The 27,928-nt window shown below is 43.0% G+C and overlaps 1 protein-coding gene, 1 long non-coding RNA gene and 1 other non-coding gene across 3 annotated transcripts in view; 2 read left to right on the top strand and 1 right to left on the bottom strand.

Annotated features, from left to right (window-relative positions):
- Positions 1 to 25,481, top strand: part of LOC133552328 (uncharacterized) — a 38,009-nt gene extending 12,528 nt beyond the window's left edge. The window contains exon 3 of the long non-coding RNA XR_009806650.1: positions 25,093 to 25,481. This is a non-coding gene — a long non-coding RNA (uncharacterized LOC133552328). The remainder of the gene's footprint in view (positions 1 to 25,092) is intronic.
- Positions 708 to 27,928, bottom strand: arsia (arylsulfatase family, member Ia). Its single transcript, XM_061899552.1, has 3 exons — positions 27,856 to 27,928; positions 4,873 to 5,387; positions 708 to 2,137 (listed from the first exon to the last, which is right to left on the bottom strand). Exons 2-3 carry the CDS (start codon positions 5,184 to 5,186, stop codon positions 739 to 741), a joined length of 1,713 nt encoding a protein of 570 aa, XP_061755536.1. The 5' UTR covers positions 5,187 to 5,387; positions 27,856 to 27,928; the 3' UTR covers positions 708 to 738.
- LOC133553715 (U5 spliceosomal RNA) lies at positions 15,220 to 15,336 on the top strand. Its single transcript, XR_009806976.1, has one exon. It is a non-coding gene; the product is annotated as a U5 spliceosomal RNA (small nuclear RNA).

Raw genomic sequence — 27,928 nt, 5'->3', positions numbered from 1 at the left:
CAAACAAATACTATCAATACTATCATCTAACTAAATTCAATACATTTCAATGAAAGGTTCTTCAAATATACTAAAATTGCATTTTACCACATTTGAAAAATATGAATAATCTCCTTCAAAGAAAAGATATGCCTCTGTCGTCTCAGATTCCCAAATCAGAACCGCGTTCATGTTTTATTAAGACCAAAACATGTCATAAGCAGTCATTGTTCCTAATATATGTCTGTGGGGGGGCGTGGCCTGCGGACCTGCAGCGAAGCGGGGTGTGCCAGGACCGGCTTCGAGATCAGCGACAGGTGCGTAGAAGGCCCACCTGGGCGCGTTTATCTAACCACCTGTTGCTCTGCTAAACGCAGCAGCCGGAAAGGAGAAGGAAGGTCAATGCTGGATGACAAGCACGAGCCGAGGGAGAGCGAGACGGAAAGACATTTGCTGAAAAGCCTAAGAGAGACTTTGCACAATCCCATAGCAATTTATTGTAAAATAACAATGTCGTAAACCTGGAGGAGTCTGGCATGTCCGTTATTGGTGGTCCAAGGAACCTGGAGGAGCAAAACCTCCACAATTTGCCTTCCCGGCTGCTTACTTTAACAGAGTGACAAGTGATTAGATAAACACGCCCAGGTGGGCCGTCTACGCACCTGTCGCGGATCTCGAAGCCGGTCCTGGCACACCCCGCTTCGCTGCAGGTCCACAGGCCACGCCCCTCCACGATGTGGTGTTCATGTGTATGTTTTTTTATATCCTATTTGACATGATACGAGTGTTGAGTCTCCTGAAAAACGATTTACTATTCGACAGTTTAAGCTTCTTCTTCCAGTCTATATTTTTCCTCGGATAAAATGTGTCCCAGTTCTCCTTTTCCTCATCTCCCACCCAGGGTACCCAAGCGCCACCATTTAGGCTTGGGTCCGCCCGCAGGTCCTCCGATGGGTACCGCACTGGGACGGCGGTGCGATTGTAGTACACCAGTCTTGCCATCAATTCTTTGACCACATCCGGTCTCTGCTCCGAGAGGTCAAAACGTTCATAGGGGTCTCCAGTGATGTTGAACAGCCATAGAGATTTCCTGGGCTCGGTGTGCCGCTCCAGGTTCCACCAGCTGCCGGGGAAACTCGGAAGCATCGGCGGCGGCGTCCAGTCGCCGTAACCAGGATCTCCAGTCAGCAGTTTCCAGTCTCCAGCTCGAATGGAGGCCTGCACGGCTGTATTCCAAATCCCATATCCTGTCTGCAGGGAGCCGCCGCGAGCTCGGTTATAGAGGGGGTCTATGTTGTGGAGAATCTCAAATCTCGGCGATTCCTTCCCCTCACTAATGGCTTCCCAAACATCAAACCCATCCAGCCCCTTCGCCAGGGATTTATTGCCACCTGCCAGTCGGACCAAGGTGGGATACCAGTCGGTAATGTGCACCAAGGCTTTACTCACCCTCCTCTTCTTCCTTAACAGAGGACTGTGGACAAATCCCAAACCTCGGATTCCACCTTCCCAGTAGGTGCCTTTACGCCCCCGGAGGGGCCAGTTACTGCCACCGGACAATGGCTGGCCACCGTTGTCTGTGGAAAATATGATGACGCTGTTTTGGTAGTAGCCATACTTGCGTAGGGCATAGGTTATATTCCGGACCGCCTCGTCCACAGCAGAGACCATAGCAGCGTACTTCCTACGAGCCACGTTGGCAAGCCCCCGGTATGGATAGATGTACTCCCGCGGGGACTGTAAGGGGGTGTGAACAGCTTGAAAGGAAAGGTAGATAAAGAGTGGCTGAGATAGGGGATCACGTGTCGACAGAATCCTGCGGACCTTCTGTGCGTACAAATGGGTGGAGTATTTCCCCCTCTGATCCCAGGCTACAGTCTCGTCCTCATGGAGATCGAAACCGCACAGACCAGGGCCGTCACAGGAGTTGTAGGTGTAGTAGTTGACGCTACCGGTCAGGGAGCCAAAATAGGTGTCAAAGCCACGCCGTGTTGGCAGGCACTCCTTCTTGTAAAAACCCAAGTGCCACTTGCCCACCATGTGGGTGGAGTAGCCCAGCTCCTGGAGCCTTTGGGGTAGGGTGACCTGCTGGAACGGTAGGCAGTTGGGCTGGCGGGGTCGGATGATGGAGTGCTGCAGGCCTGTGTGAACTTGGTACCTGTAAAAATGATTTTTTTTTAAAAACAGTGTCAATAAGACATACTGTATTGTGTTCCAGCATTGGTGAGACTACTAGGGATGGGACAAAATACAAACCCCGTTACCATATGAGTTGGGAAATTGTATTAGATGTAAATATAAACAGAATACAATGATTTACAAATCATTTTCAACCCATATTCAGTTGAATATGCTACAAAGACAACATATTGGATGTTCAAACTGATCAAATTTTTTTTTGTGCAAATAAACAATAACTTTAGATTTGATGCTAGCAACACGTGACAAAGAAGTTGGGAAAAGTGGCAATAAATACTGATAAAGTTGAGGAATGCTCATCAAACACTTATTGGGAACATGGCACAAGTGTGCAGGCTAATTGGGAACAGGTGGGTGCCATGATTGGGTATAAAAACAGCTTCCCCAAAAATGCTCAGTCTTTCACAAACAAGGATGAGGCGAAGTAAGCCCCTTTGTCCACAGCTGCGTGAGCAAATAGTCAAACAGTTTAAGAACAACGTTTCTCAAAGTGCAAATGCAAGAAATTTAGGGATTTCAACATCTACGCTACATAAAATCCTCACAGGTTCAGAGAATCTGGAGAAATCACTCCACGTAAGCAGCATTACCGGAAACCAACATTGAATGACCGTGACCTTCGATCCCTCAGACTGTATCAAAAACCGACATCAATCTCTAAAGGATATCACCACATGGGCTCAGGAACACTTCAGAAAACCACTGTCACTAAATATAGTTGGTCGCTACATCTGTAAGTGCAAGTTAAAGCCTTACTATGCAAAGCCAAAGCCATTTATCAACAAATTTCAGAAACGCCGCCGGCTTCTCTGGGCCCAAGATCATCTAAGATGGACTGATGCAAAGTGGAAAAGTGTTCTGCGGTCTGACGAGTCCACATTTCAAATTGTTTTTGGAAATATTCGATATCGTGTCATCCGGACTAAAGGGGAAGCGAACCATCCAGACTGTTATTGACGCAAAGTTCAAAAGCCAGCATCTGTGATGGTATGGGGGTGCATTAGTGCCTTTTGGAACAACATATGCTGCCATCTAAGCGCCGTCTTTTTCATGGAAACCCCTGCTTATTTCAGCAAGACAATGCCAAGCCACATTCAGCACGTGTTACAACAGCGTGGCTTCGTAAAAAAAGAGTGCGGGTACTTTCCTAGCCCGCTTGCAGTCCAGACCTGTCTCCCATGGAAAATGTGTGGCGCATTATGAAGCGTAAAATACGACAGCGGAGACCCCGGACTGTTGAACGGCTGAAGCTCTACATCAGGGGTGGGCATTACGTCGATCGCGATCGACTGGTCGATCTCGGAGGGTGTGTCAGTCGATCTCAAGCCAGGCATTAAAAAATATACATAAAAATGAGCAATCATCAGTCATACCAAGACTTCACTTTCGTCAGTTGTTTGAAATTCTCGGCACCCGAGGATCTTGTGAGATGACGCTGGCTGCTGCAAGCTCATATTTAAGAAAAAAATCACTAACAGGGCGGACGCAGAGAAACACATTTTATTTCTAGAGACTCCGTACCTACTGTCAAAATTCTAAAGACCGACTGCACAGTTCCTGTCTTCACCATAAAAGACCTGTTTCATCCTGCCTGTGCTAACAAAATAAGAGTCTCAGAAAGCTAGTGTGCACAAGCTAGCAAGCTACGGAGTTTGATGCCAATGTATTTCTCCCCCGCCCTCAGCGACCGCTTTCTCACTTGCTTGCCCACCCGCACACTCACTGACGTCACTCACCTGCTGCCAGACATTAAAGGGCCACACACATATGCTACTCTCATAACAAAGTGTTTAAAAACGAGTATGCAAGTTGGACAAATGAGATGCCAAATCCAACCACTTTCATGTGGTATTGGACAGAAAGGAGGACTTTTTTTTTCCTCCATTTGAAAATGCGGACGTTATCAGCACCACTGTCTAATTCCAATCAATGCAAGTCATCAGAATCAAATACACCAACTTATATTCTTGTCTTCATGAAAGAAAGGAATCTATGTGTGTTAAACATGCTTGTATTATCGTTAAACACCATTAACTTGTTAACAAAAATGTCTCTTTCATAAATAAATAAATATAAATTATAAATAGGAATGAGGTAGATCTCCTCGACTTGGTCAATTGAAAAGTAACTCACCTGCAGAAAAAGTGTGAGCGCCCCTGCTCTACATAAATCAAGAATGGGAAAGACTTCCACTTTCAAAGCTTCAACAATTAGTTTCCTCAGTTACCAAACATTTATTGAGTGTTGTCAAAAGAAAAGGTGATGTAACACAGTGGTGAACATGCCCTTTCCCAACTACTTTGGCACGTCTTGCAGCCATGAAATTCTAAGTTAATTATTATTTGCAAAAAAAAAATAAAGTTAATGAGTATGAACATCAAATATCTTGTCTTTGTAGTGCATTCAATTGAATATGGGTTGGAAAGGGTTTGCGAATCATTGTATTCCGTTGATATTTACATTTAAAACAATTTCCCAACTCATATGGAAACGGGGTTTGTATATCGAATAGCGAGTTTAAGCAAAAATATATTGAGATATACTTATTCGTCCATATCAAATGAATAAGTTGACACTTTGTCATCCAATAATTACATAATAAAAGCGTGCAGTAGCAATAGTTTGCAACCCCAGAAGTCCAATACCATGACAGGTTATAAAAGTGCACACTGGGCTGAGTGAGAGAAACTTTACCTGCCAGTGATGAGTTGGCTGCGGGATGGAGTACAGATGGGTTGGATGTAATAATTTTCCAGCTTCACCCCATCAGCAGCCAGCTTATCCAACACGGGGGTCCTGATGTCCGAGCTGTGATATCCTATGTCGTTGAATCCCTGATCGTCTGTCATGATGAAGATTATGTGAGGAGGCTTTGGACCGAGAGACCCCCCACTGGAAGTCTGACTCGGCTCTTTTTCCACCTGATTAGGACTCATCCTGTCCCATGACAGGTACCCTAGGCTGAGCAGACTCATCATGGAGAAACCCGTAAGAGCTGCTGTAGCCATTGTTAGTCTTTTGACTGATCAAAACAGTTTCCAGTGTACAGTCACCAAAGCATCTTTCAGTCTTAAATAACTGCAGAGTCCCGCAACTCTGCCAGTTTGTAAGAAACTCAGCTCCCGGTTCATTCCTCAATACTACTCCAAAATGTTTTAAAGCTCTTTGGAAAACACGTCCTTTTTAACTCCACCCATTTGCCTCACAGCCTGGATGAAAAAAAAAAAATCAGCCCCCGACCGCCTTAAAACACACACAGAGTAAAGTTTCTACCATGGCCAAGTGGCACTCGTGAGTCTACATCACATTCCAGTTCTGAGAGGTTAACATTCTTGGAAACAGGTCGGAGGCGGTTGATTATTTTACGTTGATTTTACTAAAAAATATTGAGACACATCTTAAAGGGGAACATTATCACAATTTCAAAAGGGTTAAAAACAATAAAAATCAGTTCCCAGTGGCTTGTTTTATTTTTCGAAGTTTTTTTCAAAATTGTACACCTCCCGGAATATCCCTAAATAAAGCTTTAAAGTGCCTTATTTTCGCTATCTTCGAAACCACTATCCATTTCCCTGTGACGTCATACAGTGCTGCCAATACAAACAACATGGCGGTTACCACAGCAAGAAATAGCGACATTAGCTGGGATTCAGACTCAGTAACAGTTCGAGATGCTGCCTCAGTAGAAGCATTTAAGTCTCACCTTAAAACTCATCTGTATACTCTAGCCTTTAAATAGACCTCCTTTTTAGACCAGTTGATCTGCCGCTTCTTTTCTTTCTCCTATGTCCCCCCCTCCCTTTTGGAGGGGGTCCGGTCCGATGACCATGGATGAAGTACTGGCTGTCCAGAGTCGAGACCCACGATGGACCGCTCGTCGGGACCCAGGATGGACCGCTCGCCTGTATCGGTTGGGGACGTCTCTACGCTGCTGATCCGCTTGAGATGGTTTCCTGTGTACGGGACTCTCGCTGCTGTCTTGGATCCGCTTGAACTGAACTCTCGCGGCTGTGTTGGAGCCACTATGGATTGAACTTTCACAGTATCATGTTAGACCCGCTCGACATCCATTGCTTTCGGTCCCCTAGAGAGGGGGGGTTGCCCACATCTGAGGTCCTCTCCAAGGTTTCTCATAGTCAGCATTGTCACTGGCGTCCCACTGGATGTGAATTCTCTCTGCCCACTGGGTGTGAGTTTTCCTTGCCCTTTTGTGGGTTCTTCCGAGGATGTTGTAGTCGTAATGATTTGTGCAGTCCTTTGAGACATTTGTGATTTGGGGCTATATAAATAAACATTGATTGATTGATTGATTGATTTCAGCGGCTTAAGCGATTCAACAGATTACACATGTATTGAAACAGATGGTCGGAGTATGGAGGCAGATAGCGAAAACGAAATTGAAGAAGAAACTGAAGCTATTGAGCGAATAGCTATTGACGCTATTCGGCCATAGCATGGATGTACCTAATGAAGTGACCCATAGCATGGCTGCCTTATTAGCATCGCCGGTAAAATGTGCGGACCAAACGATCAGGACTTTCGCATTTTGTGACACTGGAGCAACTTAAATCCGTCGATTGGTAAGTGTTTGTTTCGCATTAAATGTGGGTATCTAGTTTAAAATGTACATACAGCTAGCGTAAATAGCATATTAGCATCGATTAGCATAGCATGTTAGCATCGATTAGCTGGCAGTCATGCTGCGACCAAATATGTCTGATTAGCATATACAGTAAGTCAACATCAACAGAACTCATCTTTGTGATTTCGTTGACTTAATCGTTGCAAATGCATCTGCAGGTTATCCATACATCTCTGTGCCATGTCTGTCTTAGCATCGCCGGTCAAATGTGAAGACACTTTGGTACATTAAATGGGGGTCTGGCGGCAGATTTCTTGCCAGTGGTGCAACTTGAATCCCTCCCTGTTAGTGTTGTTACACCCTCCGACAACACACCGTCGAGGCATGATGTCTCCAAGGTTCCAAAAAATAGTCGAAAAAACGGAAAATAACAGAGCTGAGACCCGGTGTTTGTAATGTGGAAATGAAAATGGCGGGTGTTTTACCTCGATGACGTCACGTTCTGACGTCATCGCTACAAGACCGATAAACAGAAAGGCGTTTAATTCGCCAAAATTCACCCATTTAGAGTTCGGAAATTGGTTAAAAAAATACATGGTCTTTTTTCTGCAACATCAAGGTATATATTGACGCTTACATAGGTCTGCTGATAATGTTACCCTTTAAGCAATGAATTATCAGGGATTAATCTTAGGCTATGTTTAAACTGCAAGTACATTCCACTTTTCTTTTAGACCATTTGTGACCTGTACCTGATTTTTTCCATCCATCCATGCATCCATTTTCTACCACTTGTCCCTTTTGGGGTCGCAGGGGGTGCTGATGCCTATCTCAGTTGCATTCGGGTGGACAAGTCGCCACCTCATCACAGGGCCAAGACAACATTCACACACTAGGGACCATTAAGTGTTGCCAATCAACCTATCCCCAGGTGCATGTCTTTGGAGGTGGGAGGACGCCGGAGTACCCGGAGGGAACCCACGCATTCACGGGGAGAACATGCAAACTCCACACAGAAAAGATCCCGAACGCAGGATCGAACCCATGACTACTCAGGACCTTCGTATTGTGAGGCACATGCACTAACCCCTGTTCCAACGTGCTGTCCATCATATCAATGCGAACAGTACAATTACATTTTTTTAAATCCCCCCCTCCCTAGGGGAGACCGGATGCAATGAATGTCGAGTGGGTCTAGCATAATATTGTGAGAGTCCAGTCCATAGTGGATCTAAAATAATAGTGAGAGTCCAGTCCATAGTGGATCTAACATATTAGTGAGAGTCTAGTCCATAGTGGATCCAACATAATAGTGACAGTCCAGTCCATAGTGGATCTAACATAATAGTGAGAGTCCAGTCCATAGTGGATCTAACATAATATTGTGAGAGTCCAGTCCATAGTGGATCTAACATAATATTGTGAGAGTCCAGTCCATAGTGGATCTAACATAATAGTGTGAGAGTCCAGTCCATAGTGGAGCTAACATAATATTGTGAAAGTCCAGTCCATAGTGGATCTAACATAATAGTGTGAAAGTCCAGTCCATAGTGGATCTAACATAATAGTGAAAGTCCAGTCCATAGTGGATCTAACATAATAGTGAGACTCCAGTCCATAGTGGATCTAACATAATATTCTGAAAGTCCAGTCCATAGCGGATCTAACATAATATTGTGAAAGTCCAGTCCATAGTGGATCTAACATAATAGTGAGAGTCCAGTCCATAGTGGATCTACCATAATAGTGACAGTCCAGTCCATCGTGGATCTGACATAATAGTGAGAGTCCAGTCCATAGTGGATCTAACATAATAGTGTGAAAGTCCAGTCCATAGTGGATCTAACATAATAGTGAGGGTCCAGTCCATAGTGGATCTAACATAATAGTGTGAAAGTCCCGTCCATAGTGGATCTAACATAATAGTGACAGTCCAGTCCATAGTGGATCTATAGTGAGAGTCCAGTCCATAGTGGATCTAACATAATATTGTGAAAGTCCAGTCCATAGCGGATCTAACATAATAGTGAGAGTCCAGTCCATAGTGGATCTAACATAATATTGTGAGAGTCCAGTCCATAGTGGATCTATAGTGAGAGTCCAGTCCATAGTGGATCTAACATAATATTGTGAAAGTCCAGTCCATAGCGGATCTAACATAATAGTGAGAGTCCAGTCCATAGTGGATCTAACATAATATTGTGAAAGTCCAGTCCATAGCGGATCTAACATAATAGTGTGAAAGTCCAGTCCATAGTGGATCTAACATAATAGTGAAAGTCCAGTCCATAGTGGATCTAACATAATAGTGTGAGAGTCCAGTCCATAGTGGAGCTAACATAATATTGTGAAAGTCCAGTCCATAGTGAATCTAACATAATAGTGAGAGTCCAGTCCATAGTGGATCTAACATAATATTGTGAAAGTCCAGTCCATAGCGGATCTAACATAATAGTGAGAGTCCAGTCCATAGTGGATCTAACATAATAGTGAGAGTCCAGTCCATAGTGGATCTAACATAGTAGTGACAGTCCAGTCCATAGTGGATCTAACATAATAGTGAGAGTCCAGTCCATAGTGGATCTAACATAATAGTGTGAGAGTCCAGTCCATAGTGGAGCTAACATAATATTGTGAAAGTCCAGTTCATAGTGAATCTAACATAATAGTGAGAGTCCAGTCCATAGTGGATCTAACATAATAGTGACAGTCCAGTCCATAGTGGATCTAACATAATAGTGAGAGTCCAGTCCATAGTGGATCCAACATAGTAGTGACAGTCCAGTCCATAGTGGATCTTACATAATAGTGAGAGTCCAGTCCATAGTGGATCTAACATAAGAGTGTGAAAGTCCAGTCCATAGTGAATCTAACATAATAGTGAGACTCCAGTCCATAGTGGATCTAACATAATAGTGAGAGTCCAGTCCATAGTGGATCTTACATAGTAGTGACAGTCCAGTCCATAGTGGATCTAACATAATAGTGTGAAAGTCCAGTCCATAGTGGATCCAACATAATAATTAGAGTCCAGTCCATAGTGGGGCCAGCAGGAGACCATCCCGAGCGGAGACCGTACAGCAGCGCAGAGATGTCCCCAACCACAGGCGAGCGGTCCACCCCGGGTCCGGACTCTGGACAGCCAGCACTTCATCCATGGCCACTACCATAGTTTGAAAAAATGATTGTCCTCTTCTTTCAATAATCTCTCGTATAAAATAATACATTTGGAGTTGGGTTGTGCAAACCCCTTAAATGTGCTAGGACTGACTCCAACATGAATGCAACTTACACTTCCAACAATGGAACCTGTGAAAAAACTGCAATACTCGCCTATTAGTTTTCTTGCAATGTGACCAGTACAGTACACGCCCTTCCATTGAAGTGTCTACTGAAAGCCACTGAAAGCCACCACGCAGTCTGATAGTTTATATATCAATGATGAAATATTAACATTGCAACACATGCCAATACGGCCGCTTTAGTTTACTAAATTGCAATTTTAAATTTCACGCGGAGTTTCTTGTTGAAAACGTCGCGGAATGATGACGCGTGTTTGTGACGTCTCGGGTTTTAGCGGACATATTATTAGCCCAGCACCACACACGGCTAAAAGTCGTCTCTTTTCATCGCATAATTACACGGTAATTTGGACATCTGTGTTGCTGAATCTTTTGCAATTTGTTCAATTAATAATGGAGACATCAAAGAAGAATGCTGTTGGTGGAAAGCGGTGTATTGCAGCTGTCTTTTGCACCGAGACACAGCCGGTGTTTCTTTGTTTGTTGTGAAGCTTTAACACCGAGCGGTCAAGGGAACATGTTTCTCCACGTCAACCAGCAAGTTTTTGGATGGGAAAATTGGGATATTAAGTCAGCTCTTACCGGAGACTTCGGTGGATTATGGGACTTCCTCCTGCAGTTTAAAAAGGCAGCTGTGATCTTGGCTCCTCCATCGGCTTCTCTGAGAGACACTGGCGTTCACCGCAGCTATCCGACTTTCAGGTATGACTTTACAATCTCACTAAAACACTATTAAAACAATGCTCTATGCATTTATTATGTGTATCAAAAATACAGTGGGACAAAAAAGTATTTAGTCAGCCACCGATTGTGCAAGTTCTCCCACTTAAAATGATGACAGAGGTCTGTAATTTTCATCATAGGTACACTTCAACTGTGAGAGACAGAATGTGAACTCAACTCGTCATGTTTGGAGGAAGAAGAATACTGAGTTGCATCCCAAGAACACCACACCTACTGTGAGGCATGGAGGTGGAAACATCATGCTTTGGGACTGTTTTTCTGCTAAGGGGACAGGACGATGGATCCGTTTTAAGGAAAGAATGAATGGGGCCATGTATCTTGATATTTTGATAAGGGATCTTCCAGAATTATCCTAGTAAATGTGTCTAATTACATCTGAAACGCCACCACTGCCGCCGCGCGGAGCCTTCGCTTTTTCTTTTACTTTTTTTTAATTTATTTATTTATTTTTATTTTTTTTTAGTGCCTCACTCTAACTTTCCTCATCCACAAATCTTTCATCCTCGCTCAAATTAATGGGGAAATTGTCGCTTTCTCGGCCCCAATAGCTCTTGCTGCTGGAGGCTATGATTATAAACAATGTGAGGATGTGAGGAGCTCCACAACCCGTGACTTCACGCGCACATCGTCTGCTACTTCCGGTAAAGGCAAGGCTTTTTTATGAGCGAGCAAAAGTTGCAAACTTTATCGTCGATGTTCTCTACTAAATCCTTTCAGCAAAAATATGGCAATATCACAAAATGAACAAGTATGACACATAGAATGGACCTGTTATCCCCGTGTAAATAAGAACATCTCATTTCAGTAGGCCTTTAATATGAGCACCAAAGCACCTTTTTTTCTATTAATGACATTTCTATCATGACACATGACTGGAACGCCACTTTGGCAATTGCTGAGAGACAGACCCCCAGTCAGAGACCTCGGCACTCAGGGGAGATTTAAGTCACGGCGCAGCATCGGGCCCCCACAGACACAATCAGGGACCCTGTTCCCCACTGCAAAGCCCCCTTACAAACGCTCCCTCAATATGCTTGCTGTTTCTTGACTAATGCAGAGTTGAGGGAAGAGACAGACCGTACTGCCCAGACCCGGATAACATCTCCAATCAAAGTGTAAAATACGCACTTCACAAATCATCCAACACATAACAGGTCTGCAGTACCTCAGTCTCACAACTTCTGTGAGGCTGCAGCCTATCATTACATGGACTGGACTCTCACTATTATGTTAGATCCACTATGGACTGGACTTTTACAATATTATGCTAAACCCACTCTATACTCTAGCCCAGGGGTGCCCATTACGTCGATGGCGAGCTACCAGTCGACCGCGGGGGGTGTGTCAGTCGATCTCCAGCCAGGCTTTTAAAAAAAAAAATAGACCTAAAAATTAGTGATCATCAATCTTCACCAAGACGTCACTTAAATGACATTCACGGTACCGGAGGGTCTTGTGAGATGACGCTGGCTGCTGCAAGATCATTATTATGAAAATATGACCGAGAGGAAGGCGAGAAACACTTTTTATTTGAACAGACTCTCGCGCCGTACCTTCCGTCAAAACTCTAAAGGCCGACTGCACATTTCCTATCTTCACAATAAAAGCCCTGCTTCATGCTGCCTGGGCTAACTAAATACAGAGTCTCGGAAAACTGGCTTGCACAAGCGATCCCTCAGAAAGCTGACGTGCACATCACTTGTGCACGCCAGCTTTCCGAGACTCTTATTTTGTTAGCGCAGGCAGCATGAAGCAGGGCTTTTATTGTGAAGATAGGAAATGTGCAGTCGGCCTTTAGAGTTTTGACGGAAGGGACGGCGCGAAAGTCTGTTGAAATAAAAAGTGTTTCTCGCCTTCCTCTCTGTCATTTTTTCATAATAATGAACTGGCAGCAGCCAGCGTCATCTCACAAGACCCTCGGGTGCCGTGAATGTCAATCAAGCAAGCTACGGAATTTGCCGCCAATGTTTTTCTTGTAAAGTGTATGGAAGCTGGATGAATTAGATGCCAAAAACCAACCACTTTCATGTGGTATTGTACAGAAAGGACAACTTTTAATTTCTCCTCCATTTGAAAATGTGGGCGTTATCATCATTACTGTCTGATTCCAATCAATGCAAGTCATCAGAATCAGGTAATACACCAACTTATATTCTTGTCTTTGTGAAAGAAAGAAATCTATATGTGTTACACATGCTTGTATTATCATTAAACACATTTAACTTGTTTACAAAAATGTCTCTTTCATAAATAAATAAATATAAATGATATATATAAATGAGGTAGATCTCCTCGAGTTGGTCAATTGAAAAGTAGCTCGCCTGCAGAAAAAGTGTGGGCACCCCTGCTCTAGCCTTTAAATAGACCCCCTTTTTAGACCAGTTGATCTGCCGTCAGGGCATGTTCACCACTGTGTTACGTCACCTTTTCTTTTAACAACACTCAATAAACGTTTGGGAACTGAGGAAACTAATTCTTGAAGCTTTGAAAGTGGAATTCGTTCCCATTCTTGTTTTATGTAGAGCTTCAGTCCTTCAACAGTCCGGGGTCTCCGCTGTCATATTTTACGCTTCATAAAATGTCACACATTTTCGATTGGAGACAGGTCTGGACTGCAGGCGGGCCAGGAAAGTACCCGCACACTTTTTTTACGAAGCCACACTGTTGTAACACTTGTCTTGCTGAAATAAGCAGGGGGGTCCATGATATATCAGTGGCCTAGTGGGTAGAGTATCCGCCCTGAGATCGGTAGGTCGTGAGTCATACCAAAGACTATAAAAATGGGACCCATTACCTCCCTGCTTGGTACTCAGCATCAAGGGTTGGAATTGGGGGTTAAATCACCATAAATTTTTCCTGGGCGCGGCACCGCCGCTGCCCACTGCTCCCCTCACCTCCCAGGGGGTGATCAAGGGTGATGGGTCAAATGCAGAGAATAATTTCGCCACACCTAGTGTGTGTGTGACAATCATTGGTACTTTAACTTTACTTTAACTTTAACGTTGCTTGGATGACAACATATGTTGCTCCAAAACCTGTATGTACCTTTCAGCAGTAATGGTGCCTTCACAGATGTGTAAGTTACCCATGCCTTGGGCACTAATACACCCCCATACCATCACAGATGCTGGCTTTTGAAATTTGCGCCTATAACAATCCGAATGGTTATTTTCCTTTTTGTTCTGGAGGACACCACGTCCTCTGTTTCCAAATATAATTTGAAATGTGGACTCGTCAGACCACAGAACACCTTTCCACTTTGCATCAGTCCATCTTAGATGCACTCGGGCCCAGCCAAGCCGGCGGCGTTTCAGGATATTGATGATAAAAGGGTTTGGCTATGCATAGTAGAGTTTTAACTTGCACTTACAGTTACTGACAGTGGTTTTATGAGGCCATGTGGTGATATCCTTTACACACTGATGTCGGTTTTTGATGCAGTGTTGCTTGAGGGATCAAAAGTCCGTAATATCATCGCTTACGTGCAGTGATTTCTCCAGATTCTCTGAACTTTTTGATGATTTTACGGACCGTAGATGGTAAAATCCCTAAATTCCTTGCAATAGCTCGTTGAGAAATGTTGTTCTAAAACTGTTCGACAATTTTCTTACAAAGTGGTGACCCTCGCCCCATCCTTGTTTGTGAATTACTTAGCATTTCATGGAAGCTGCTTTTATACCCAATCATGATGAATAAATAAATGATAAATGGGTTGTACTTTGACACTACTTCCACATCTACCCATTCACACACACATTCACACACTGATGGAGGGAGCTGCCATGCAAGGCGCTAACCAGCGCCCATCAGGAGCAAGGGTGAAGTGTCTTGCTCAAGACACAACGAACGTGAAGAGGTTGGTACTAGGTGGGGATTGAACCAGGGACCCTCGGGTTGCGCACGGACACTCTCCCACTGCGCCACGCCGTCCCTTGGGTGCCACAATCATGGCACCCACCTGTTCCCAATTAGCCTGCACACCTGTGGGATGTTCCATATAAGTGTTTGATGAGCATTCCTCAACTTTATCAGTATTTATTGCCACCTTTCCCAACTTCTTTGTCACGTGTTGCTGGCATCAAATTTTAAGTTAATGATTATTTGCAAAAAAAATTAAAAACGTTTATCAGTTTGAACATCAAATATGTTGTCTTTGTAGCATATTCAACTGAATATGGGTTGAAAAGGATTTGCAAATCATTGTATTCTGTTTATATTTACATCTAACACAATTTCCCAACTCATATGGAAACGGGGTTTGTAGAATATAATATGAGATAATTAATTCACTTCACTTTCAGTGGGGTAATATTTTAATCTATCACAAGATGTAATAAATAATAATATCAAAATCAATTTCCACTCTCATTTAAGAGTGGAAATTTCAGATAAAGATTTAATTATAATTTAAGATCACTCCTGTTTCCCTTCAGATCGCATAAATCCTTCGCCTTTTACTAAAGATTTCCGTTGGGAGGAACAACAAGAGTATAACTACATTTTTTTAAATTGATTTACGTGGAACTCGACTTAAAGAAGTTGAAAAACTCATCTGTATACTCTAGCCTTTAAATAGACCTCCCTTTTAGACCAGTTGATCTGCCGCTTCTTTTCTTTCTCCTATGTCCCCCCCTCCCTTGTGGAGGGGGTCCGGTCCGATGACCATGGATGAAGTACTGACTGTCCAGAGTCGAGACCCAGGATGGAGCGCTCGTCGGGACCCAGGATGGACCGCTCGCCTGTATCGGTTGGGGACATCTCTACGCTGCTGATCCGCCTCCGCTTGGGATGGTTTCCTGTGGACGGGACTCTCGCTGCTGTCTTGGATCCGCTTTGAACTGAACTCTCGCGGCTGTGTTGGAGCCACTATGGATTGAACTTTCACAGTATCATGTTAGACCCGCTCGACATCCATTGCTTTCGGTCCCCTAGAGGGGGGAGGGGGGGTTGCCCACATCTGAGGTCCTCTCCAAGGTTTCTCATAGTCAGCATTGTCACTGGCGTCCCACTGGATGGGAATTCTCCCTGCCCACTGGGTGTGAGTTTTCCTTGCCCTTTTGTGGGTTCTTCCGAGGATTTTGTAGTCGTAATGATTTGTGCAGTCCTTTGAGACATTTGTGATTTGGGGCTATATAAATAAACATTGATTGATTGATTGATACCATTTAGTGGTCAATTGTACGGAATATGTACTGAACTGTGCAATCTACTAATAAAAGTTTCAATCAATCAATCAATCAATCAATCAAAAACCATGTTTTTAATGTAATTTACTCGTTTTCCTCAACTGACGTTCCAACATCATGTGGTTTATTCTGTACATATGTAGCATCATCTACAACAAAACTTGTGAATTTGGACTCGTTTCATGAATCACAAATGAAGTTTGAAGGGGTTACATGTTATTTCAGCATATCTATGTGCGCCCAGATAGTGTGTCCCCAGTCCTCTATCTTAACCGTGTGTGCTCAGTTATGAGGAAAAAACAACCCAAGACCTCAACGGTGGAACAGGCGGAGGATGACTGCTAACCCTATGGAGCGTCACAACGGCTGGGGGAGCGGATGATGGCTACAGCAGAAAAGGGTCCCCAGTCGTCTTGGACTCCATGCCACTGGACCCTGACCCGGATCTGTCAAGGATCGTGGGGAGACTGTCTGTGCACCAGTCTCCCCACAGTAAACAAAGTCTCGCACAGGCATCCTCCATTAAAGGATACCAGGAGGATCGTAATCTTGGTTAGAGTGACCGCCGATGATTTTTACCGGGTACATAGCTCTACCCCCTCTGAAGTCATGCGCACTCCTGCAGCAGAGGATACAAAGAATTGCTATTGCGCCATCCAGTGGATGCATTAAGAAGAGCAGTTTCTTTTATTCAAAAGTGTCAGCTAGTTTTTATATTCGCCAAAATCCTATCGCGGGCCGGATAAAACCTGTTTGAACGTTTAACACCCCTGTACAGACAGATAGATAGATAGATAGATAGATAGACAGACAGACAGATAGAGAGATAAATAGATGACGGACGGATGGACGGACAGATGGATAAACAAACGGACAGACAGATAGACAGACAGACGGACGGACAGACAGACTGACGGATAGACAAATGGATAGACAAATGGATAGACAGACAGACAGACAGATAAACAGACGGATAGACCGACAGACAGACGTATTGACGGACAGACAGACGGATAAACAGATAGACAGACGGATAGACCGACAGACAGATGGATAGACAGATAGACCGACAGACAGACGTATTGACGGACAGACAGACGGATAAACAGATCGATAGACAGATAGACAGACGGATAGACAGACAGACATACGGAGGGACAGATAAACAGACGGATAGATAGACGGATAGACAGATGGACAGACGGACAGACAGACGGATAGACAGATAGACAGACGGCTAGACCGACAGACAGACGGTTAGACAGACGGATAGACAAATGGATAGACAGACGGATAGACAGACAGACAGATAAACAGACGGATAGACAGCTAGACAGACGGATAGACAAATGGATAGACAGATAGACAGACGGATAGACAAATGGATAGACAGATAGACAGACAGACTGACGGATAGACAGATAGACAGACGGATAGACAGACAGACAGACAGACAGATTGTCTGTCGGTCTAGCCGTCTGTCTGACAGATTGACGGACAGACAAATAGACAGACGGTTAGACAGACGGATAGACAGATAGACAGACGGCTAGACAGACAGACAGATAGACAGACGGATAGACAGCTAGACAGACGGATAGACAGACGGACGGACGGACAGACACACGGATAAACAAATGGATAGACTGATAGATAGACAGACAGATAGACAGACAGATGGATAGCCAGACGGATAAACAGACAGATAGACAGACGGATAGACAGACAAACCGATGGATAGACAGACAGACAGATGGATAGATGGATAGATGGACGGATAGATAGATGGATAGATGGACAGATGGATAGATGGATGGATAGATAGATGTTATTTTAACCCAACGTGGCCCCCTGGTATACACAGTACAGTATGTGTAAGGCGACTCTGCAAAGGCCCTAAGCCCTGCATTCAAAATGTTGATGTCTAACAAACAGATCATGAAGCTGAGCTTTGCAGATTAAACATATCTGCAAAAACCCATAAAAAAATCTGAGAGAAACACATCACAAATGTTGACGTTGGCAAGAGGAAGGCTTGTGGGTTGGAAGGCTGCTGGTCAACTAATGAGCCTCCCGTAAAGAGCAAGAAAATGTGGCCATTGATGTTTGCTAAGCAGAGGCAGTGACTGAGTTTAAAGCAGGTGAAAGTGTGTGAAGGAAAAAACGACAGAGGTGCATCTGAAGTTTGGATCTCTTTTTGGGGGGAGGTGTATGGTCCTCTGGGACTGCTGCATATCCCAGAGGAAGTCGGTCAGAGAGGTAAGAGAACCACTGTCCAATGACACTGAGGCAGACAACATTGATAGTGTCAGAAAATAAAACAGGAACAACTTAGAAGCCAAGCGAGTCAGTATATGGTACCTGTTATACCAAGGTCCGACTAGCTAGAATGTGTGACGGAATATCCGTATTATGTGACGGGTGCCAATTCTCCAGCTGGTTCAATACTTATGTTTTGGTTTTGTTCATCCCTGTGCAGCAATTGGACTGACACTTTGAATGCTTTGTCTTTGGTAATTGGCGAAAAGATTGAGCCGAATCATCTAAGCCAGGGGTCTCAAACATGTGACCCCCAGGCCAATTGCGGCCCGTGAGACGTTATCTCGCGGCCCGCACCTTGATGAGAAAATTTAATGTTGGTGAGTTTTATATGAATGGCGCTTTACAGCGTCATACTTGTATACCCTCGATTTTTCCAAGAGACTCCCAATTTTCAGTGCCCCTCCGTGGGGGATCATTCTCCCGAATTTCACCCGAACCATGATATTAAGGGGGCACCATGGAGGCACTGCCTTTAGCGTCCTCTACAACCTGTACAAACAGCGTGCCAGCCCAGCCACATGTTGTATTTGGCTTTTGTGGACGCGGTAAGCGACTGCAAGACATAGTTGATCAACAGCCAAACAGGTCACACTGAGGGTGGCCGTATAAACAACTTTAACACTGTTACAAATATGTGCCACACTGTGAACCCATACCAAACCACAATGACAAACACATTTTGGGAGAACATCCACACCGTAACACAACATAAACACAACAGAACAAATACCCAGAATCCCATGCAACCCTAACTCTTCCGGGCTACAATATACACCAACGCCCCCTCAACCCCGCCCCCTATTGTAGCCCAGAATAGTTAGAGCTACATTGGATTCTGGGTATTTGTTCTGTTGTGTTTATGTTGTGTTACGGTGCAGATATTCTCCCAAAATATGTTTGACAATCTTGTTTGGTGTGGGTTCACATATTTGCAACAGTAATAAAGTTTTTTACACGGCCACCCTCAGTGTGACCTGTATGACTGTTGATCAAGTGTGTCTTGCAGTCCTCATGCAATATGGGTCTGGGCCGGTACACTGTTAGTATGGTGGAAAAGCGGACGCTAAAGGCAGTGCCATCACGGCTCGCCCTTAAAATGTTGCCGGGTGAAAACCTGGGGAACGATTGTAGGGAGGGGCATTGATATTCGGGTGTTTCCCGGAAAGATCGCGAGAGTTGTCAAGTATGTTGCTAGGGCGGGAAAGCCATTGGCCCCCAGGTAAATTGAGTTTGAGACCCCTGATCTAAGCGGACAATTCGGAAGAATCTTGTAGCATTCACTACTTTATTGGCGAGAAGACTCAGTGTGTTAAATTCGAAGGCAACAGCGCCACCTTGCCACACTCGCTGGATTAAAGATGTTCTTTCATTTTCTCAAACTGGAGAAGATTAAGCTGACATTGAATGGTTGTTCTGTGAAGCTTCAGGAAATATAGGGTGGTTTCCTAAAATATGTAAAGGAGACTGATCTCTAGGCTCTGATTGAGACGTGGTTGAATTGTGGTTGATTGATGAGCATTTTGTTTGGTTTCCTAAAATATGTAAAGGAGACTGATCTCTAGTTCGGCTCTGATTGAGACGTGGTTGAATTGTGGTTGATTGATGAGCCTTTAGTTTGGTTTCCTAAAGGAGACTGATCTCTAGGTTGGCTCTGGTTGAGACGTGGTCGAATTGTGGTTGATTGATGAGCATTTTGTTTGGTTTCCTAAAATATGTAAAGGAGACTGATCTCTAGGTTGGCTCTGATTGAGGCATGGTTGAATTGTGGTTGATTGATGAGCCTTTAGTTTGGTTTCCTAAAATATGTAAAGGAGACTGATCTCTAGTTCGGCTCTGATTGAGACGTGGTTGAATTGTGGTCAATTGATGAGCCTTTTGTTTGGTTTCCTAAAGGAGACTGATCCCTAGGTTGGCTCTGGTTGAGACGTGGTCGAATTGTGGTTGATCGATGAGCCTTTTGTTTGGTTTCCTGAAATATGTAAAGGAGATTGATCTCTAGTTTGGCTCTGATTGAGACGTGGTTGAATTGTGGTAGATTGATGAGCCTTTAGTTTGGTTTTCTAAAATATGTAAAGGAGATTGATCTCTAGTTTGGCTCTGATTGAGACGTGGTTGAATTGTGGTTGATTGATGAGCCTTTTGTTTGGTTTCCTAAAGGAGACTGATCGCTAGGTTGGCTCTGGTTGAGATGTGGTTGAATTGTGGTTGATCGATGAGCCTTTTGTTTGGTTTCCTGAAATATGTAAAGGAGATTGATCTCTAGTTTGGCTCTGATTGAGACGTGGTTGAATTGTGGTTGATTGATGAGCATTTTGTTTAGTTTCCTAAAATAGGTAAAGGAGACTGATCTCTAGGTTGGCTCTGATTGAGACGTGGTTGAATTGTGGTTGATCGATGCGCCTTTTGTTTGGTTTCCTAAAATATGTAAAGGAGACTGATCTGTAGGTTGGCTCTGATTGAGACGTGGTTGAATTGTGGTTGATTGATGAGCCTTTTGTTTGGTTTCGGAGACTGATCCCTAGGTTGGCTCTGGTTGAGATGAGGTCGAATTGTGGTTGATCGATGAGCCTTTAGTTTGGTTTCCTAAAATATGTAAAGGAGACTGATCTGTAGTTTGGCTCTGATTGAGACGTGGTTGAATTGTGGTTGATCGATGAGCGTTTTGTTTGGTTTCCTGAAATATGTAAAGGAGACTGATCTGTAGGTTGGCTCTGATTGAGACGTGGTTGAATTGTGGTTGATTGATGAGCATTTTGTTTAGTTTCCTAAAATAGGTAAAGGAGACTGATCTCTAGGTTGGCTCTGATTGAGACGTGGTTGAATTGTGGTTGATTGATGAGCCTTTTGTTTGGTTTCGGAGACTGATCCCTAGGTTGGCTCTGGTTGAGATGTGGTCGAATTGTGGTTGATCGATGAGCCTTTAGTTTGGTTTCCTAAAATATGTAAAGGAGACTGATCTGTAGTTTGGCTCTGATTGAGACGTGGTTGAATTGTGGTTGATCGATGAGCGTTTTGTTTGGTTTCCTGAAATATGTAAAGGAGACTGATCTGTAGGTTGGCTCTGATTGAGACGTGGTTGAATTGTGGTAGATTGATGAGCCTTTAGTTTGGTTTCCTAAAATATGTAAAGGAGACTGATCTCTAGTTTGGCTCTGATTGAGACGTGGTTGAATTGTGGTTGATTGATGAGCCTTTTGTTTGGTTTCCTGAAATATGTAAAGGAGACTGATCTGTAGGTTGGCTCTGATTGAAACGTGGTTGAATTGTGGTTTATTGGTCAGCCTTTTGTTTGGTTTCCTAAAGGAGACTGATCCCTAAGTTGGCTATGGTTGAGATGTGGTCGAATTGTGGTTGATAGATGAGCCTTTAGTTTGGTTTCTTAAAATATGTAAAGGAGATTGATCTCAAGTTTTGCTCTGGTTGAGACGTGGTCGAATTGTGGTTGATTGATGAGCATTTTGTTTGGTTTCCTAAAATATATAAAGGAGACTGATCTCTAGGTTGGCTCTGATTGAGACGTGGTTGAATTGTAGTTGATTGATTAACCTTTTTGTATGCTTTTGTGTATTGCTGCACAATGTTGAGGCCATTCAGAAGTGTCTGTGGCTTTGTGTCAATATTTGCTTGAATTTATTTGACAGAGTTCTTTATTTATTTTAGTGTAAGGGTAACAAAAAAGGAAAATGTATTTGTATTGTAGTGCATTTCTGTGAGCAGTTTGTCAAAAAAATGTAGCCAAGACTCCTGGCTCGATACTTTTGACTCAGGATAACAGAACCGCTAAGCAAACCAATTTGCACAAACCTGACTCATCAACACAACTCACCAAATATTGATATTTAAAATCATCTTATGATCTTTTGAATGTATGCAGCATCATTCTCAAAGTGTGTCCACTGTATTACTATAGGTTGTTTATATTTTTCAGTTCACCAGGATTGCTCAACGGCCCCTAAAGCTCGACACAGCAAATCGTGTATTAGGCATGCCTTGCATCCAGTGCAGTCGTCTTGAAGAAACCAGTCCTGAGTAGTCCTGAGTTCAACCCCGGCCTCTGTATCTTTCTGTGTGGAGTTTGCATGTCCTCCCCGTGACTGCGTGGGTTCCCTCCGGGTACTCCGGCTTCCTCCCACCTCCAAAAACATGCACCTGGGGATAGGTTGATTGGCAACACTAAATTGGCCCTAATGTGTGAATGTGATTGGGAATGTTGTCTCTATAGGTGTTGGCCCTGTGATGAGGTGGCGACTTGTCCAGGGTGTACAACGCCTTCCGCCCGAATGCGGCTGAAATAGGCTCCAGCACTCCCCACGACCCCAAAAGGGACAAGCGGTAGAAAATGGATGGATGGATGTTTTGCAGCAACAAGAGGCCTCCAAAAACATGAAGTCGTGTGCAACAAACTGAGGGAGATGAGAGAGAATAAGGAAAATTCCATCAATCCTTTCCACATGTTTGTTGAATGTTATAAGGAGTATACACTTTTTGGGGGATTTTGCCTATGATTCACAATCCCTATGTCGGGCTGTTAGAATAATTATGTGTAAGTTATCACAAAAGTTTCCGTTTTTGTAAACTTCCAGCGAGCAGACAGAAGCTGTCTTTGTTGCACAAAGCCAAAGGCTTGGAAAATTCCGTTGTGTACGATGGGAGGGGTTATCTATTGTGATCCAAGACTTACCCAAGCTCGATCCAGGACCAGCCCAAGCTTGAGGAATCTTTTTCTTTTGTGTTAATGTGACCGAAAACAATGTCTGTATACATACATTCCGTTTCCTTCAGAAATGGTAAATGGTTGTAATTGTATAGTGCTTTTCTACCCCTTTTTAAGGAGCCCAAAACGCTTTGACAGTATTTCCACATCCACCCATTCACACACACATTCACACACTGATGGCGGGAGCTGCCATGCAAGGCGCTCACCAGGAACCCATCAGGAGCAAAGGTGAAGTGTCTTGCTCAAGGACACAACGGACGTGACTCAGATGGGAGAAGGTGGGGATTGAAGCAGTAACCCTCAGATTGCTGGCACGGCCACTCTCCCAACTTCGCCACGCCGAACAACAACATAACAACAACAGCTGTTGTTATGTAAACAGGGAAAGTCCAAATAAAAAGAGGTGGCGTACAATGTTTCCCCAAAGCATGGGTGACACTGTAAGAGGTTACATGTCGACACGTTTCTCCTCGATTGAGCCAAATTGTATTCTGTCTCTGTTTAATTCCTTGCTTCTTGTCTCGTTTAATAGATGTCATCCGTGTTTAAACCTGACAAGGGCAAAAACACGTTTTCTCTTTTTTATGCATTCTAACTTTGCAAGTACAAAGTGGCTAACAATGCAGCTAATGGGAGCTCCTCTATTCCGCCCACAAACCCCTCTAAATAACCATCCAAAAACCGCCAACAATATTCAATTCACATCTCATGACCTGAATTTTAACCCAGTATTAGCATTATTGTTATTATAAGCCCTGTATGTTTGGCTTCGGTTGAAGGAAGAGGTGCTGTTTCTGAGTATGGCTGCTCCCCTTCCCCATGTGAACACTGCCTCCTTTCTAATCAGTACAGCCTTGCCAGTAAACCTCCACCTCTTACCCCAATTTTCTAATCTGAGGAATGGACGGCGGTTTTCTCTTTGCCTCCGCGCCGTCTTGTCACCCTTCAACTGCAAACAAAGACGTCTTTGTTTGTAAAAGGTTTCACGTTATTTATTATTACACAATCAATTTGCTATGTTTACTGGTAGTGAAGTGAAGTGAAGTGAAGCACATTTATATAGCGCTTTTCTCTAGAGACACAAAGCGCTTTACATAGTGTAAGTTACATTTAAAGCAGAGTGGGTGGCACAAACTAGCTAATTCGAGTCTTTTTGAAAAAAAATAAAAATAATTTATGGAACATCATTAGTAATTTTTCCTGATTAAGATTAATTTTAGAATTTTGATGACATGTTTTAAATAGGTTAAAATCCAATCTGCACTTTGTTAGAATATATAACAAATTGGACCAAGCTATATTTCTAACAAAGACAAATCATTATTTCTTCTAGATTTTCCAGAACAAAAATTTCAAAAGAAATTCAAAACTCTTTGAAATAAGATTTAAATGTAATTCTACAGATTTTCTAGATTTGCCAGTACAATTGTTTTGAATTTTAATCATAAGTTTGAAGAAAAATTTCGCTACTATTATTCGTCAAAAAAACAGAAGCTAAAATGAAGAATTTAATTAAAATGTATTCATTATTCTTTGCAACAACAACAAAAAAATACTTGAACTTGTAAAGAAGAGGAAGGAATTTAAAAGGTAAAAAGGTATATGTGTTTAAAAATCCTAAAATAATTTTTAAGGTTGTATTTTTTCTCTAAAATTGTCTTTCTGAAAGTTATAAGAAGCAAAGTAAAAAAATGAATGAATTTATTTAAACAAGTGAAGACCAAGTCTTTAAAATATTTTCTTGGATTTTCAAATTCTATTTGAGTTTTGTCTCTCTTAGAATTAAAAATGAGACCAGCTTGCTAGTAAATAAAAACAATTAAAAAAGGGTTGCAGATTGCAAAAGAGGAGAAACAAATCGAATAGAGGATCGACTAAATGGAAGCAACAAGATCCGGTCAATCAAATGCATCTGCATTTTTATTTTCTAAGCAATTTTGTACTTGTTGCAAGATGTTTCCAGGCCTTAACAGGATTGCCCACACGGATAGTCTGAGATATTTGACTTGGCTCAGTGATACTGCAGCGTGACTGGAACACCAAAACTTCCACACTCCGCAGAATCACTGTGGAGAGGCGGAGCCGACGGTCCGACAGAGAGGCAGGGCACGCCCAAGATGGCGGCGAAGAGGCGGGGATGGCGAACGAGCGGCGAGGCGGGGCGTGCCGGGAGCGACGCCACAAATGAGATCAGGTGTGTGGATCACGCACCTGTACACAATTAATGTATCTCCTCTCGCTGTATAAAATGGGAGAAGGAGATGAGAACGAGGCTGGTTATGGTACGAAGCGAGAGCAACCCAAACAACGGAGGAACGCGAGGGAGAGACGACAACACAAGCAGCAGCGCGTGCAACCCGGAAGAGAGCGACAGCGAGAGGGAGACGCAGACAACGGGGAAGGCTGAAAAGCAACACGCAAAACACTTTGCTTATTGTAAAATAAAGAAGTCTACACCAGGTCAAAGCCATGTCCTTCCTTGGTGGTCCCTGGAACCCGCAAGACGACGGCTTGAGTGAGTCACAATCACCTTCATCTGGCAAGAGCACATGTTAAGGCGCCCAACCTAGAACTTGTTGGATACTCAATGCGATCGTTCCTCTTGCCAGTTATTAATGATAACCTCTCGTGTGCACAATGGGAATATAAAGAATGAGTCAAAATTAGCCCTCAGGGAATGAATGCAGAATTATGAAGTGAAGACTAGGGATAATGTTTGATTGATTGATTAAAAACTTTTATTAGTAGATTGCACAGTACAGTACATATTCCGTACAATTGACCACTAAATGATAACACCCCAATAAGTTTTTCAACGTGTTTAAGTCGGGGTCCACGTAAATCAATTCATGGTATTCAATTCAATTCATGTTCGTTAAGAAATTATCAATGTCGATGCCATTATCGAATCCTTTTATCGAACCGATTCCTTATCGGATCCAGACAGGTTGTTTTGTGTGAAGTGAATTTTGTGAAGTGAATTATATTTATATAGCGCTTTTCTCTAGTGACTCAAAGCGCTTTTACATAGTGAAACCCAATATCTAAGTTACATTTAAACCAGTGTGGGTGGCACTGGGAGCAGGTGGGTAAAGTGTCTTGCCCAAGGACACAACGGCATTGACTAGGATGGCGGAAGCGGGAATCGAACCTGCAACCCTTTAAGTTGCCGGCACGGCCACTCTACCAACCGAGCACTGAGTTCCAAAAGCCGTAGATGTTTTGTGACCAAAAATATGCAGCGCCTTTTTTATGCGTTAAATACAGAAATAACACCCGTAACCGACACGGCGCCTTTTAATACGGTGCATCCTATGGTCGCGAAAATATGGTATAGGGGCTTTGATAACGGGAACCGGTTCTCAAAAAGGAATTAAAATCCACGGAATCGGGTCTTTTCTTATCAAAGCATCGGGAGAACTGGTTTTCGAACATCATCCCTAGTGAAGACACGGAGAAAAAAGTTTGTTTTCTAAATATTTTTGTATATCATCAACTAAAGAACTTAAAAATGGATGGATGGATGGATCACTTTTTTGCTTTTACCTGATATTAATTATTTTATTGAGGTAATTTGTATTTTACTCTTTATCCTTATAGTTATGCAATATTTTATTTAGTCATATTTATTATTTGTATTTATATTCATCTTCATATGTCTTACTTGTATTTTATTCTTTATCTCCACTCATGGTTCTTACTATTTTATAAGTTTTGTTATTTTTGTTTTCCAACATTCTTCCGAAGAGCCATCTGGCCGGCTCAAACCGATCAAAGGAAAAATGTCAGGGAAAGATTGACTGGCCGGCTCTTAGGCTAAAGTTACAAAGACTGGGGGTCTTCGGGAAGGGGTATTTTGTCACGTTGGTCTAGAGAAGTGGTCCCCAACCAATATACACTTACAATTGGTGCACCAACCACAAAAACCTCCCTTTTTCATGACAAAGAAAAATAAATAAATAAATAAATTAAATAAAAAGGACACACGAAAAAAGTGCTCAAAGACAGGCGTAATGCTGCTGCAGGAAAGAGGAAAACAGGAAGTGAAAAAACACAAAATAAGAGTGCAAGACTGGAACTAAAACTGCACCCAAATAAACAACCAAAAAACTCAAACTAAATCATGGCATCAGTATTTTTTTGTTGTCAGAGGATTTTTTTTAAATCAGTTTTACAACAACTTAGAGACATCACTGTGTCACGATGAAAATCCCTGGAAATCACAGACCTGACTAAACAAACAAAAAGCGGGAGCTACAGGGAAGTGCTCTGACTGGACAGACTATGAAGGAAATAGAAGGAAATCCTGGAACACAACAAAAACACTTACAAGGAAAGTGGAGCAGACGGCGTCCACAAAGTACGTGTGTACTTGAGCTCAGCATGGAAAGAATAGTCTACAGTAACCAGTGAATAATGTCCCGACAATGTCGGAAGCTCAATTTATGTAGTGATAATTGCAAACAGAAAACAGGTGAGGGGAAAAGTGCTCAAAGGCAGGCTTAAAGCCTCTGCAGGAAAGTGGAAAACAGGAAGTGAAAAACCACAAAATAAGAGCGCAAGACAGGAACTGAAACTACACCCAGAAAATTACCAACAAACTCAAAATAAAGCATGGCGTCAGTAATTTTTTGTCGACAGAGGATTTTTTTTTTTTAATCAGTTTTACAACAACTTAGAGACATCACTGTGTCACATTGAAAATCCCTGGAAATCACACACCTGACTAAACAAACAAAAAGCGGGAGCAACAGGGAAGTGCTCTGACTGGACAGACTATGAAGGAAATAGAAGGAAACGCTGGAACACAGCAAAAACACTTACAAGGAATGTGGAGCAGACGGCGTCCACAAAGTACGTGTGTACTTGAGCTCAGCATGGAAAGAATAGTCTACAG

This window comes from Nerophis ophidion, linkage group LG05 (genome assembly GCF_033978795.1).
Source record: "Nerophis ophidion isolate RoL-2023_Sa linkage group LG05, RoL_Noph_v1.0, whole genome shotgun sequence".
Taxonomy (NCBI): Eukaryota; Metazoa; Chordata; class Actinopteri; order Syngnathiformes; family Syngnathidae; genus Nerophis; species Nerophis ophidion.
Note: the sequence above shows the minus strand (reverse complement) of the source record. Positions and strands in the feature narration are given on the sequence as shown.

Bases quoted from the DNA above. Each gene is read 5' to 3' on its own strand.
- arsia (XM_061899552.1), bottom strand. From the start codon at position 5,186: ATGGCTACAGCAGCTCTTACGGGTTTCTCCATGATGAGTCTGCTCAGC. The intron at 2,138-4,872 runs GTAAAGTTTCTC...TCATTTTTACAG, and splicing joins AGCCAACTCATCACTGGCAG to GTACCAAGTTCACACAGGCC.